This window comes from Mastomys coucha, unplaced genomic scaffold, assembly GCF_008632895.1.
Source record: "Mastomys coucha isolate ucsf_1 unplaced genomic scaffold, UCSF_Mcou_1 pScaffold15, whole genome shotgun sequence".
In the NCBI taxonomy this organism is placed as follows: Eukaryota; Metazoa; Chordata; class Mammalia; order Rodentia; family Muridae; genus Mastomys; species Mastomys coucha.
Genome location: NW_022196897.1, coordinates 72,476,659 through 72,493,012, shown reverse-complemented (window position 1 = coordinate 72,493,012; position 16,354 = coordinate 72,476,659). Strand labels below are relative to the sequence as shown.

The 16,354-nt window shown below is 36.1% G+C and overlaps 1 protein-coding gene and 1 pseudogene across 1 annotated transcript; both read left to right on the top strand.

Annotated features, from left to right (window-relative positions):
* Positions 1-3,629: 3,629 nt before the first annotated feature.
* Positions 3,630-7,187, top strand: LOC116091686 (annotated as a pseudogene).
* A 6,654-nt stretch (positions 7,188-13,841) lies between these two features.
* On the top strand, positions 13,842-14,954 carry LOC116092080 (olfactory receptor 1038-like). The gene has a single exon (XM_031373439.1). The coding sequence runs from the start codon at positions 13,916-13,918 to the stop codon at positions 14,879-14,881; it is 966 nt and encodes a 321-aa protein (XP_031229299.1). The 5' UTR covers positions 13,842-13,915; the 3' UTR covers positions 14,882-14,954.
* Positions 14,955-16,354: the final 1,400 nt, after the last annotated feature.

Sequence of the window (16,354 nt, the reverse complement as noted above, 5' to 3'; positions counted from 1 at the left end):
GGGCAGGGCAGGGCAGGGCAGGAAGAATGGCTGAGCATTTGCTCCTCTTGCAGAAGATCTGAATTAGGTTTTTAGCATCCACTTTGAGGGTCAGGGAAGGTCACTGTAACTAAGCTCCAGGAGATGTGACACCCACTTCTGACCTTCATAGATCCATGCACATGTATGCACACAGACACAAGCACATACACATCCATTAAAATAAAAAATAAATCTTAAAATATAAAAAGGAAAGATGTTCTTTAAATTTAAACTTTGAATATTTATTAAAAATAAGAATAAATTTGGAATTAGAAAAGCAACAATTAGAAAATACAACATAATAAAGCTTACATATTTTGAATCCCCTTTGATTATCATATAAGTAAGTGAAATAGAGAAATAGAAAATTTTTTGTCATCATTACTTACTCCATAATACCTTGTGTAGAAGGATCTTTGGGAGGGTGACAGATAATGGGAGACATAGGAGATATAGAAAACTAGCAAAAATTGAAAGTCAAGAGATAAAAATCTAAAGTATTAGCAAGAAGAGAGAGTCCTATTATTTCTGAAGATTGTATAAGAAGTACCTATGAAAAATGTTTAAGTAATGACATGGTATTAGTGAGGTCAGTTACAAATATTCATGTATACAAATAAATGCACCTAATGTTTAATGGTTTAATCACACATCACATTAATCACAAAATACTACTGACTATAACACAGAAAGGAAAGAACAGGTTCTAGGGAAAGGCTAAGTGGGTGAAGGAATTCCTGCATAACATGAGGATCTAAGTTCAAATCCCCAGCACTCATGTAAAGCTAGTGGGCATGGTGGCACTATAATCTCAGAACTGAGTAGGCAGAGACAACTGGTACCGAGAACATGCTGCCTAGCAAGATCAGCTAAATGTGTGAGTTTGGAGAGACTCTGCTTCAGTAAATAATGTGGAGAATAATCGATGAAGACACTGGATATCAATGTCTGGGCTCTATTCAGAAATGCACACACATGCTCATGCACTCACATATAAAGTGCACATACATGAAACATGTACATGTGCTCATATACACCACAATATGTGTACTGACATAAAAAGAAAAGATTTAGAGAATGGCTATAAAATATAAATACTTGATATAATTCAAAATAGGACATTTTAATTTCATAAATAAAAGTTACTTCTAATATTTCAAAGAAGTCAATTCTATCTCCAAACTAAATTACAAGTATAATGCATTAAAGTCAAATGAGTAGTGCCTTTTTTTAAATATATATTCTAAATGCATGTGTACAGATACAAATGTACATGGATATGTAATTTATATGTATAATTTATAAAATGTATGCATTATAAAATATGAAAAAATTTTCATGAGTGCATAATATAAGAAAATAGTTCTCTTAAGGACATTTGTTAACTATATAATAATTTTAATAACACAGCTCCAATTGATGTATAAAAGCTGTATTAATCGACCCGTGAAGAAACTAGAGAAATTTACTAGGATGTACTAGTGTTAGATTTATAAACATTTATAAATAATTAAATACTATCTATACTAGTCTTAAATAGTGTTTACTTAATAGTATTTAAGGCTGTCTATACTAGTATTAGATCATATTTACTTATTCTTTTAATCTTCCCTATACATAATTTCAATAAAATAATGACAATTTCTATTTAGAGCAGGTTCCTATGCTACAACTTCTCATATAGTCATAGATTTTCTTCCTAATGTAGTATACTTTTAGAAAACATGTTTTACTCAACATTTATATCACACTCCTCCACCATAACATTCTCCTTAAAATCATGAATTTTATCTATATTTACTCATTTTTGTGTCTCAAGGGCATTGGACAATATTTGAAAGTTGGAGTTTTGTGGTGTCCTCCATCCCCTCTGGCTCTGACACTCTTTCTACTTCATCTTCTACAGGGTCGCCTGAGGTCTGAGAGAAGAACTTGATAGAGCAATCCTACTTAGAGATGAGTGTCCCAAGGTTTATATTGTTATATTTTTTAAAATGAATGAATGAATGAATGAATGAATGAATGAATGTAGGAATTCAGGAATGCAGGAATGAATGGAAACCTAGCTACTGGAATAATGGCTAACAACTGAAGTGCCATTTATACCTGCTGGGATAGGAAGACCACTGTTCTCCAATAGAGTGGCACTGAGTATGTTAACACTTCAGGGCAGTCCTTGTGTTCAGGAGTAGCTGACCAACCTATAACATACACCGCAGTTTTTTTGTGTGTGCATTTATATGATTACACGTTGACAGGGAGAGGATCTGTAAGAACTTGGGGGAGGCAAGGGATATTAACCAAAATACACTTGAATTTTAAAATTCTTTTAAATACTAAAAATAAAACAGGCGTCATAAAATAATTTAAAGTCATGAATTTAATTAGTGATAAAAACAAGATACCTAGCTATAAAGCAAAGAGCGGATGACAAAACTACTTTTGGCTCTGGTTCTTCAAAATTTACTGCTGAGATCAGTGAAGAGCATCTGACAACAGAATTGACAAATCAGGAGCACTATGGCAATCCAGGAGATGAAAAAAATTACAATCAAGTAATTCATAAAGACTTTATTTTTCTAATATATGTATCTGGGGTCTTTCATGCACCATAGAGTGTAAAAATTATTTTTCTTTCTATTTTAGGGAATTGGATATTACCATCCAATATAAAGACTAAGAGAAAATCTCATATTGTATTTAACAGTGTTTTAAAAATCAAGATAAATAATAGTAAAATTCAAGTTATCTGTAACTTTAAAAGTAGTTAGAAAGAGTAGATGGTTTATTTTCTTTTATGAGTATAAACATGCAAGAATTCATGTACTTTATTTTTTTATACATACACTTTATGTCATAAAAGATTTTTGCAAAATCAAAGATACAGTGAAATATTTCATATCTATTTTTGTCTTTAAAATTACAAGATTTTTTAACCTTATATAGAAACTAGCTGATTTTTAGTTGTTTTTATGAGATTATAACATAACTACATCTTCCTCACTCCAAACCCTCCCATGATTTTTTTTTAAATCTGGGCCTCTCCTTTTATTAATTAATTGAACATATAATATATATATATAGTTGGTTTTATTAAATTAGTTTATTTCATAAAATTTGTCTAAATTTCTATTGTGAATGAATGAAACAGATAATTTATTCAATACCCTAGTTGATAAATTGTTTAGACAACCACTTTAAGCTTGCCTTGACCTTATTCCATTTATGAGGAATGTAAATTTCAGAAAGTAAATGCTGAAATGTATGCACATGTTTACTTATATACATATCCATACATATATATGTAATAAAAAATTAAATAGGCCATGGATTTGTGAGGCAGATTACACGAAAGAATATGAAATGGATTAGATGGGTAGAAGGAATATAAATATAGTACAATATATGCAGTTCTCAAAAAATATTTTTAGGGGGGTCCCTGTGTCCAGTTTGGATATTGGAGTAAAGACTTCCTCTTAACCCCAGTTTGGGGCCTTGAATAACATGATGAACAGCTCTCAAAAAAGGAACAGACATCAGAAGCATGGATACAGTCTCATCTGTTAGAAGAATGTTCAAAGGAAAATAAGGAAACTAGAAGTGTCAGGATGTCTCCATCTAGATCTGGATCAGGTGGTAGTGGAGAAGAGATCTCATTTCAAGAAAATGAGAGAAGTTGGCAGCAAGAGCGTCTCCACAGAGAAGCCTATCATCAGTTTATTATTGAGCTCAATGATGAAGATTATCGGATAATGAAAGAGCATAAACCTTTAGACACCCCTGGAGAAATAACATCAGAGGAGTTACAGCAGCTCTTAGACAGAGCAAAGGAATAGCTGGCATCTCAACCTGGCTTGGACAGTGGAACGAGTGAGGGAGACTCAGAAAACCTTAGAGCACATTCAGATGGGGATTCTCTGCTGCTGTGGTTGAACACCTTTCAGCGCACTGGCAATATGACTTGAATGGGGTAGAATGGGAATCAAAGCTGGAGGGCTGTGAGTTGAACAAACTAAACAATGTCAAGATCGGGTTTAGTCTGGAGCTCCACATAAACAATGACAACAGAGGTTCTGAAACACATGGAGAGGACTCTATGTACATTCCTCAGTCAGGTGTTAGCAGAGAGCATAGGCAGCAAAATCATCGAGTCCTGTGGCTAGCCGAACCAGAAGCCAGACCTTGGTGAGCTTCAGTGGTAGTATCTTCATTGTTCCTGGGTGCAGGCATCGTGTGAGGAGGAAGGGCTCTGTGCAAGGGTCACTCACAGCACTGGGAAGGTTAAGGAATGGAATTGGAGCAGCACTTGGCATTCCCAGAGTTAGTGCCCCTTGCACTAATGTTATTTACACCCACACAAACCAGTCAGATGGTAGTACTCTCAGGCAAGGTGGACAGCTGTGGTTTTGAGCAGCACACATTTGGGAAAATGCAGCTAGAAGTTATGTTACAGTGAGGAACACAAACCAAAGAATAGAGCCAAAGGGGCATTCAGAGACAGAATGGTACTTTTCATCATAATTCCCAAAGTCAGGGTAGAGGGCTGCAGCAAACCTGTAGAAACAGGTCTGTTAGGCTCGGAGGTGTAACTCTGGTCTTTTTAGAACAAGATAGAGGACACAAAAGAACCGATTATACCCTGCTGTCCAACTGAAGACTTGTGTCAAGAATAACAGTAGAATTCTATCCCATTAATCTTCCTGCCTGTCTCTGTATCAATACCATACAGTTTTTATCACTATTGTTCTGTAACATACAGTTTGAGGTCAGGGATGGTGATTCCGCCAGAAGTTCTTTTATTATTGAGAATAGTTTTCGCTGTACTGGGCTTTTTGTTAATCCAAATGAATTTGCAAATTGCTCTTTCTACCTCTATGAAGAATTGAGTTGGAATTTTGATGGGGATTGCATTGAATCTGCAGATTGCTTTCCATAAGACAGGCCTTTTTACTATATTAATCCTGTCAACTTATGAGCATGGGAAATCTTTCCATCTTCTGAGATATTTGATTTCTTTCTTCAGAGACTTGAATTTCTTGTAACACAGATCTTTCATGACAAGGTATTTTATATTATTTGTAACTATTGTGACAGATATTGTTTCCCTAATTTCTTTCTCTGCTTGTTTATCCTTTGAATAGAAAAAAAGGCTATTGATTTGTTTGAGTTAATTTTATATCTGGCCACTTTGCTGAAGAACACTTAGGAGTTCTCTGGTGGAATTTTGGGGGTCACTTAAGTATATTATTATACCATCTGAAAATAGTGATTTTTTTTTAGTTCTTCCTTTCCAATTTGTTTCCCTTTGACCTCCTTTTGTTGTCTAATTGCTCTAGCTAGAACTTCAAGTACTATACTAAATAGATACAAAGAGAATGGACAGCCTTATATAGTCCCTGATTTTAGTGGGATTGCTTCAAGTTTCTCTCCATTTAGTTTGGTGTTGGCTACTGGTATATTGTAACCCTCCTGGCTTGAGGCCTGCCTCTCATAACCACACCTCTCTGCCCACCTCCTGCTATTTGCCACGCCTCCAACCTGGTTCCAGTTACATTGGAAGTCCCACCTCCACAGAGACCAAAAGAAGCCACTGATTGGGCCGGCATGCTGACGAACTTGTGGAAGGGGTTTTTGCCTCACCTATTCTACCTGTTGGCTTGTAACAATGAAGCATTAAATTGAAGTGGCTGAGCGATCACGACTCCCATCTAATTATTTTTAAACCTTCCATGTGGACAGGTATAACTTTGGCCACCCTATATTCTCCCAAACTCTCTCTTACTGTTGCTTTTCCTTCTAACTCCATTTCCCAGAATAACTCTTTCTTTAGCATTGGCGTTGGTAGTCAACAGTATATTGCTTTTACTATGTTCAGGTATGGGCCTTGAATTCCTGATCTTCCCAAAATTTTTAACATGAAGGGATTTGAATTTTATCAGACCCCACCCAGAGCTCCCAGGGACTAAACCATCAAACAAGGAGTACACATGGAGGACCTATGGCTCCAGCTGCATATGTAGCAGAGGATGGTCTTGTCAGGCATCCATGGGAGGAGAGGCCTTTGGTCCTGTGAAGGCTGGATGTCCCAGTGTAGGGGAATTCAAGGGAGGGCATTGGTTGGGTGAGTGGGGGAACATCCTCTCAGAAACAGGGGAAGGAGGATGGATAGGGGGATTTCCAGAGGTAGGTGCAAGCCAGGAAAGGGGATAACATTTGAAACGTAAATAAAGAAAATATCCAATTAAAAAAATGCAGAAGCCTCACAAAAAAAGAAAAACAAAACAAAACAAACCCAAACAAACAAACAAACAAAAAGAAAACAGTAGAAAGAAGAATCCAGCTGGTCTTCAGCTACCACACAGTGTCATCCAGCAATCACACTAGACCGGCAAGTCAGGAGGATTCTTCTTGGAGAAACTAGATAGGCATGGCATTGGAAATAGAACCTGATCTAGGGCAGGGCTGGCAGAAAGTATAGTTGAGAGCAATAGTCGGGGCTTCCACAGAACTATTTCTCATTAAATCGATCAGGTGTCTGAACCTATGTGGGTACCACAATAGTTCCTCTTCCTAGGATTTCTGAGAATGAGATGGTTGAGCCATCCTCTGTGGCTCTTCAGTCAATTTTAAGGCAGATTATGACTGAGTTTGGAGAACTGAGTTCTCTAATGGAGGTGGAGCCTACATCAGAGAATCAAAGCAATGGTCCGCGTTTACCCAAGGTTTACTTAGAACTGAGTAACGGAGATGCAGCTAATGACAGTGATCAGCATGGAGCAGCTTCCTCACAGGCCAGTCAGGCCCAAGAAGACAGCTCTGAAATGCTAGATGTGCGTGAGCCCACCCCGTCACAGGTATACACCAGTGGCAATCAAAGTAGAAGGCATTTACGAAGGGCAGACAACGTAGTCGAGGCTGGAACATTACCCATTCTGTGCCATAGTCATTTCTTCTTACTGAATGAAGGCGATAATGATACAATTAGTCGTTTAACCAAAGAGCAGATTAACTGTCTTTCTACCAGGAGGTATGAGCAAAATGGGATTGACAGTGAGTTAGGTAAAGTGTGTAGTGTGTACATCAATGACTATGTGGCTGGGAACAAGCTCTGGCAGCTGCCTTGTCATAGGAGCTTCCCTTTCACTGTATTGATCTCTGGTTGTTAGAGACCTGCACCTGCCCTGTCTATCCGCAGGTGAAATATGGGATGTTCAGTGCTATATGTTACTGGAGCCTCATAGTCAAACACTTTTCTTGAGTTACTTATGATGAGGTAACCAAGACCAAAAAACCCACAAAAAACAAAAAACAAACAAACAAACAAAACTTATCAGATTATAGTTCTTGTGTGCTTTTTAAAAAAACTTGTTACAAAGAATTTATTTATATAAAAAATTTTAAATGCAGAGTTTTAAATTATCCAAAAGTAAAGAATAGTTAATATTGCAAGACCAAATAACCTTTAAGATGTTTTTCATTTTGGTAATTTTGTCATGCTAAGCACTTTTGTATCTGCACAATTGAGGATGTTAGGGATTTTGAGTCTTTCTCCTAATACTGCAGTAGGTTTTGCTGCGATTTTCCCGTTTCAGCTCAGTACTTCATTTACTCTACTGTCTGAGTCTCTGTAGACTGTTGGGCTGAAAATCTGCTAGATATACTTAAGTTACTTGAAATGATAATTTAACACATGGCACACTGCATGCATATGTGTATGCAGGTATGTAACTGTGGGAACATATCCAGGCTAAAAACTACAAGCTTGAGACTTAAGCTTTGGGGCTTAGACTGCACAGTGTTAACAGTGACAAGATCATCTCTGAATTAAGATACAGTTTTGAACTGTACTGAAGCATGTCTGACTTACTAGAGAGTGAGCAACGTATAATAATGAGCCTAGTATTTTTTTATTCATGGAATGTGAAAATTTTATGACAGTTTAAGTTCGTCTTTTTTTGTGAAAATTTTTTTTAGAAGAACAAATACTTCTTGGGGTTAGGTAGAGTTTACAATTGATTTCTTAAATTTAGTTTGAAAACATAAAATACTTTAAAGTCTATACAGTAGTGAAATAATTAAAAAATATGTAAATTTGGATGCCAAAGAGCTCCAAATAAAATGAAAGCCTTTAAAAGACCATAGAATTTATATAAGCACAGAGTATATATTTATATATTTACCAAAAATATATAAGTATATATTTATATAAATATATAATATATACTGTAAATAAAGATAACTTTTAAATTTTTCACTTTTATACCTGAAAAGATGAGGTAAATTCTCTATTCAAAAACTCATAGATAGAGTATGGCTTGGGTTCCTTCCTTCCGGTCTGTCTGGCCTGGTGCACTGAGCAGACCTTGGGCAAAAGCTCCACAGCCAGTCCCACAACACCCAGAGGAAGCTCCACTCCCAGGCGACATGCCCAGGATCAGAGGTGAGGAGGACCCAAGATCTGTCCCAACACCAGGAGTAACTGGGAGCAGCGGGACTAGGCACACAGGAACTCTGGAAGCCCAGTGGCTCAGGTTCCTTCTGGTTTGTCTGGGCCAGCAGGTGCCCTAAGAAGACCTTAGGCGCAAGCTCCACAGCCAGTCCCACAACACCCAAAGGAAACTCCACTCCCAGGAGCTCTAACACACCCAGGATCACAGGATCCCAGAATTACAGGATCACAGAGACAGCTTGACTCTGAGGAGTTCTGACACAACCAGGATCACAAGAAGGACAGACCTCAGTCAGATTTAGGAAAGGCAGGTAGCACTAGAAATAACCAGATGGCAGGAGGCAAGCAAAAGAATATAAGCAACACAAACCGAAGTTACTTGGCATCATCAGAACCCAATACTCCCATCACAGCAAGTCCTGGATACAACATAACACCAGAAAGAAACATTCAGATATAAAATCACTTCTCATGATGATGAAACAGGACTTTAAGAAAGACATAAATAGTACCCTCAAAGAAATACAGGAGAACACAGGTAAACAGCTAGAATCCCTTCAAGAGGAAACACAAAAATCCCTTAAAGAACTATAGGAAAACAATCAAACAGGTGAAGTAATTGAGCAAAACCATACAGAATCTAAAAATGGAAATAGAAACAGTAAAGAAATCAGAAAGAGAGACAACCCTGGAGATACAAAACCTAGAAAAGAAATCAGGAGTCATAGATGCAAGCATCACTAGCAGAATACAAGAGAAAGAAGATTGAATCTCATCGTCAGAAGATAACATAGAAAGCATTGACACAACAGTCAAAGAAAATGCAAAAAGCAAAAAGCTCCTAACCCAAAACATCCAGGAAATCCAGGACACAATGAGAAGACCAAACCTAAGGATAATAGTTATAGAAGAGAGTGAAGACTCCCAATGTAATAGGCCAGTAAATATCTTCAACAAAATTATAGAAGAAAATTTTCCTAACCTCAAGAAAGAGATGACCATGAACATACAAGAAGCCTACAGAACTCCAAATAAATTGGACCAGAAAAGAAATTCCTCCTGTCACATAATAATAAAAACACCAAATGCACTAAACAAAAAGGAATTTTAAAAGCAATAAGGGAAAAAAGTCAAGTAACATATAAAGGTAGGCCTATCCGAATTACACCAGACTTCTCACTAGAGACTATGAAAGCTAGAAGATCCTGGGCAGATGTCATACAGACCGTACAAAAACACAAAGGCCAGACCAGGCTACTATACCCAGCAAAACTCTTAATTACCATAGATGGAAAAAACAAGATATTCCATGACAAAACAAAATTTACACAATATCTTTCCACAAAAACAGCTCTACAAAGGATAATAGGTGGAAAACATCAACATAAGGAGCAAAACTACACCCTAGAAGAAGCAAGAAAGTAATCTTTCAACAAATCTACACAAACCTAATTCCACCTCTTACAACAAAACCAACAAGAAGTAACAATTACTTTTTCTTAATATCTTCATATGAAAATTAATATTACCAACATGTCCTAATCAATTGAAATCCAAAAATATGAGGAATTAGAAATTTGTTGACTGTCATCTAATGGTCTCTCTAATTTGGTAATTGGAGAAATAGGTCCAATATTGTACAATCCATATACACTTTCAGCTTGTTTGTACGTGACAGTGTCTTGCTGTGTACAACAAAATGGTCTTGAAATCTTGCTTCTCCTATCTCAACCTCTCTATTAGTAGTATTGTTTGATGTTTTTACACTATACTATGGTTTTCAGAACAGCTTATATATTTCAAAAGTATTTATATACCCTAAAGAAACATAGACAATTAAATTGAGAAGCGGCTTGTAAGAGAACAAAAAAGAGTGAGACTGAATACTTTGCTTGACGTTTGTAACTTTTGTATTGTTTGAAGAAGAGGACTTTCTAAGTTACTCCTTCTCTGAGATGAATGCTTTCCCAAATTATCACAGCCAATGAACCAGATTCTTATCCTTACCTAATGTCTACGCCACCCTCCAAGCAGAACCATTGTTCATTGAAACAGTTGGTGAATGACTTTATGGATAGGCCATCTTAATACACACACCATTTCTTAAATAAAAGTAATCTCTGTGGGCTGAGAATAAATTCACTCAATCAAGTCAAATAGCTTTGATAGAGGAAGTCTGTATCCTAAAATTGTGCATACAATTCATTCCTTGGTGCAGCAGAACTGTCAACTCTCAGATTAGCTACAATGGACGTAAAATCTTTTGGTGATGTGACGGTCATTGAAGTACACCCTTATTACAATGAAATTCAATGTCTAAAAATTGTTCTTATTTTGGGCTCGTACCACAGTAAGAGCCAAGATTTTAAGCTCTACTAAATACAAAACAAACAAACAAACAAAACGACTTTATATATTTATGTTCATTTAAGAAAATACTAATAGTGATGTATTATTTTGAAATATACAGTTAATATGTTTGGAGTTATTTAAAATTTATATTGAGAAAAACATCTATTTTCAGTATTACTGTAGACAAGCATCTACATAAGACTTAAATTGATTGTTGTTTTATATCAAACAACTTTTATAATACTCATTTTTATTGTTATAATATTTTATAAATTTTAAAGAATATGACAAAAAAAGATATTGTAGGTATTGAAGAACGGTCTCTGGGAGATGTTGTGATACAAAAGGAAAAAAAGAATGTGATGCAATTCTATTTACTTAAAATATGTTTTTAAATGTTAACAAATACAGATAAATTGAAATAATGTAACTTTTCTCATCATAATGTAATAAAAGTTTAAAAAAACCTCATAGTTAAAACGCACAAGGTTAAGATCTAAGAAAAGAAATGAATCATTTGGGAAACCTTTCAAGTAGACTGGAAACTAAATAAGAGACAAATAAAAACCACAAAGTTACTACATTCAAAGGAATGTGTTCTTCCATAGTTTACCATTTATTCAAGCCTAGTCTTGTACTATTTACACAGATTATAATTCATACATATGAGTAAATCTTATTACTCTACCATAGTGAGATATTTCTGATTCAAATATGATCTCATTGCAACCCCCAGTTCCCATTCCAGTTGCCAGGAAAGCAAAAGCCTCCCAGGACACCATAGGGATGACATTAGCTGAAACACTCCACAAAGGGGAGGGAAAACCTAAGACCCTATGGTAAGGTTAGGCAGGGCCCCCAGTTGAGGGATGGTGCCTCCCATCCATCTCCAAAATATTAACATGGAATTGCTCCTGTCTACAGCAAATACAGGGACAAAGAATGGAGTAGAGACTGAAGGATAGGCCATTCAGAGACTGCCCTACGTGGAGATCCATCCTACATGCAGACACCAAATTGTACTGCAGATGCCAAGAAGTGCATTCTGACAGGAGCCTGATACAGCAGTCTCCTGAGAAGTTCTGCCAGATATGACCAATACATTTGCAGATGCTTCCAGCCAACCACCTGACTGAGCAAAGGGACCCTAATGGAGGAGTTAGGGGAAGGACTGAAGGAGGTGAAGGGGCCTTATCTGGCATCAATGGGAGGGGAGGCCCTTGGTCCTGTGAAGACTTGATGCCCCAATGCAGAGGAATGCTATGACAGGAGTGGGTAAATGGGTAGGGGAGCATCCTCTTAAAAGCAGGGTAAGGGGGAATGGGATAGCAGGTTTGCACAGGAAACTGGGAAAGGGAATAACATTTGAAATTTAAATAAATAAAACATCCAATTAAAAATATATATGATCTCATGATACCTTTGCCTCCAGAAACCAGTCATTTTCTCCTTAGAGTTTCCAAATGCCTGTTAGACCCAGGAGAGCCAGTGACCTTGGAGACTACTGTGCAAAAAATACTAGAAATTAATACTGAATAAGAAACATCCCAGTAATATATATACACTATCCTCACTCACTAACTTAGGAAAGAGACTTATAGAGAATTGTGACATCTATGCTGAGATTTCTTCCATAATCAGGTAAGAAGAGACATTCTGCTGATTGTTTGCAATAGAAGTCTTCTTCAAGTCTGCCGTTAATTTTCCTACTAAGAAGTCTAGATAAGTATCTAACTGCGCTGAAATTACACAATGCTACAAACATAACATATCAACAATCCTATGCATAAAGTAAGTATTCCTTCAACTACTCCTTGGTTCTTGCAAACGGTAGAGAAAAAAAAAATGATTAATAAGATAAGCAGTTCTTGTGTAAGAAAGAACCTACATTTGAGTGAGAATTATTTTTCTTGTAGGGGGAAAACTGAATCAATTAAAATAAAGTATAAATTAAATACAAACCTGTGGATGGAGGCAATAGAGAAAAATGAGAACAATCTTTTCAAGATGTGAAATTCAGAAACCATATGTAATTTGAAGAGATTCCATCCATGTATTTTGAAACTTTTCCTTTTACTATGGATACATCAGGAAAGAAAATAAGTCTTATCTTGGTAAACCTTTAAAGGAAAGTGGCCTGTGCTAGCGAAGTCCCAATTGTTTCCTTCACAGCATCTAAAGAGAGTTGTGACAGACGACTGGCAGTGCAATCTCTACATTCCTATATAGGAAAGTGGATCAGTATTTATGTTATCTGATTTTCTCTTCCATTTGACACCTGAAATGTGAATCTGACTTAACATTATTTTTTTAAATATGAGGTGAGTTCACAAGCTTCATTCTAACAACATTCTTTCAAAATGGGCTTTGGTCTACCAATTACAAATTAGATGACTGAGAGAGAAAATTTATGGTAACATAGATAGATGGATAGATGAATGGGTAGATATATAGACAGATAGACAGACAGTAACATAGATAGATAAATAGATGATAGATAAATGATAGGTAGATGATAGGGAGATATAGCTACATATATACATATATCCATATATATGAATGTACATACATATATCTGCATGCCTGCATATACGTGTGTGTGTGTGTTTATGTACCAAAATAGTAGTAAGTGTATATAGTTGGTATTTAGGTTTTCAATACTACAGTGAGTAAAAATATAATATTAAGTTTAGGTTAAGAAGAAGGGAAGGAAATTAAAATGATAAATTTTCAGACCACACCAAAAAACTATTAGAAATTTTTTTTCTACACAATATTATTGTGGCTCAGAGGGTAGTATTCTTTCTGTTTCTGAGACTGTTTGCTAGGCAAATAGTCAACCATTGAACAAAACCACAGCCCAATAGGTTTCTTTCTGTTTCTAATAGTTGACTTTAATTGCTTGCTTTAGAAAATTAGAATCCACTGAGGGAGTTAAATTTTTATGTACTTGCTAGGCTAGTGTATGGACATGAACTCATAAACCATAACACATAAGAGCTGTGTTTGATTACAAGGTCTTTACCACGCCAATAATTTGTGTTAGTCTTATCTTATTTCACTTTTACTTTACAGCTGTTAAGCCTTGATGAAATGGCTGAGAGGAATGCCACTGATGTGACAGAATTCATTCTCTTGGGGTTTGCAGTCCATAGAAAGGTAGAAATCATTCTTTTTCTCCTCATTCTAGTAGTCTACAGTCTGACTTTGGTGGGAAATGTAGGAATGATTTCACTAATCAGGATGGACTCTAGACTTCACACTCCCATGTACTTTTTCCTCAGTAATCTGGCCTTTGTAGACCTTTGTTATTCCTCTTCAGTAGCCCCCAAGTTCCTGGAGATTCTCCTCAGTAACAGAAGGTCTATATCTTTCTATGCCTGTGCAACCCAACTTGGTTTTTTTCTGAACTTTTTGATTTCAGAGATGTTTCTCCTTGCAGTAATGGCTTATGATCGCTATGTAGCCATTTGTAATCCTCTTCTGTACATGGTGGTCATGTCACAGAAGGTATGCCTAAGACTTGTAATGGGCCCTTATTTTTACAGCTTTGCTGTTGCTTTGCTCCACACAGTAGTTACTTTCAAACTGATTTACTGTGGCCCCAATATAATCAATCATTTTTATTGTGATGATGTCCCTTTGATGGCTCTTGCCTGCTCAGACACCAGCCTCAAGGAGATTTTAATATTTATTTTTGCTGGATTCAACATGATCAGTTCTTTGACCACTGTCCTTATTTCTTACTTATACATTGTGGCTGCTATCTTAAGAATACAGTCAACCCAAGGAAGGTGCAAAGCCTTCTCAACATGTGCTTCTCATCTGACTGCTGTGACTATATTCTATGGTACACTCATTTTCATGTATCTGCAGCCAAAATCAAGCCATTCTCTTGACACAGACAAAATGGCCTCAGTATTCTACACAATTGTTATTCCCATGCTCAATCCTATGATCTATAGCTTGAGAAACCAGGAGGTAAAGAGTGCTCTGAGGAAAGCTCTTGAAAAATGCTACTTTTTACCTCTAATGAGCCTCAAGAAAGGAATTTTCTGACTTTAAATATTTGAAATAAATTCATTTTTATCATACTCTTGATGAGAAAAGTGCTTTCATTCACTACTTACATGCTAGCATTCTCTAGCAAGACAAGCAAAATAAAAGATAGGTAAAAAATAGATGATAGATATAGAGAGATATATGATACATCAATAGATATACATAGGTAGATAGGTGATAGGTAGATAGATGATAGATAGATAGATAGATAGATAGATAGATAGATAGATAGATAGATAATAAATAGATTTCCTTCTAGGAGATGATTTAGTGAATAAAGCACTCCATACAAGCCTGATTTTCAGACTTTGAGTCCCAGTATTACTATGGTAAGATGGGAGTCTGAGACAGAAAAATCCCAGAAACACATTGGCCAACTAACATGGCATAAGTGGTGATTAACAGTAAGAAATATTACCTCAAACAAGGTGGAAGGTAAAACATAGCACGAGAGGTTCTTTGACTGCCATATAAATGCCATGGAACAGGTATACCTTTACTCACACATGCACACAAACATGAACACACACACACACACACACACACACACACACACAGAGACAGAGACAGAGACAGACAGAGACAGAGACAGACAGAGAGACAGAGTGATCAGATTTTTTTCAAAAGACACTATATTAAGGTTTAAAAAATATTATTGACTGTATATGTAACATTACTGTATCTAGTATCATCAATTTGCAGCTCCTATACAGCTGAAAGAATGTACCTTTTGGCTTTCTACTTTCCTGTTTATTATGTTTAAAAAGTAATGGATGAAGCAAAAATGTGATCTTTTAGGAAACCCTTTTAAAATTTACATATTTTGCTTTATGCAAATGAGTGGCTTGCCTGTGTGAATGTAAGAGCATCATGTGCATATTTACTATGCATGAGGCTAGAAGAAAGTCTGTGACAGATTTCCTGACCAATTATTTGTTATTGAGTCTCTATCCCAGCTCCTATGTAGAAGAAGTAAGTGCTCTTAACTACTGAGGTATCTCTTCAAGCCCTCAGATATCTTATGATCCTATGTTAACTCCTTGCTTGTCTATAGCAGATACTCTTGCCATTACTTTTCATTGTGCCTCTAACAACCACAATAGTGGTTAATTTCTGAAATTACTTGATGTAGCAATTAATTTTATGTGCCAAGTAGACTATGCAATGTCTACATAGCTGACAATTCTTTATTTCTAAGTGTTTCCATGAAGATACTTCAAGAGGTTAACATTTATAATCAGCAAAGTAACCCTCATTAATGTGTACAAGTATAATGTGAATTGTTGAAGACAAAACCAAAACAAATAATGTAGTGAAAGGTTGATTTTCTCTTGATTCTTTGAATTGAGACATCAGTTTTCCTTCCCTCTTAACTATCAGTGTAAAAGTTAACTTTTATGTTTTGATGTAATTGTCATTTCTGAGGCCTACTATTCAATAACCTCACCCTTTCTTGTTTTTTTTTTTTTT

What these genes read in the sequence shown, in the direction of transcription:
- LOC116092080 (XM_031373439.1), top strand. Translation starts at nt 13,916, where the DNA reads ATGGCTGAGAGGAATGCCACTGATGTGACAGAATTCATTCTCTTGGGG.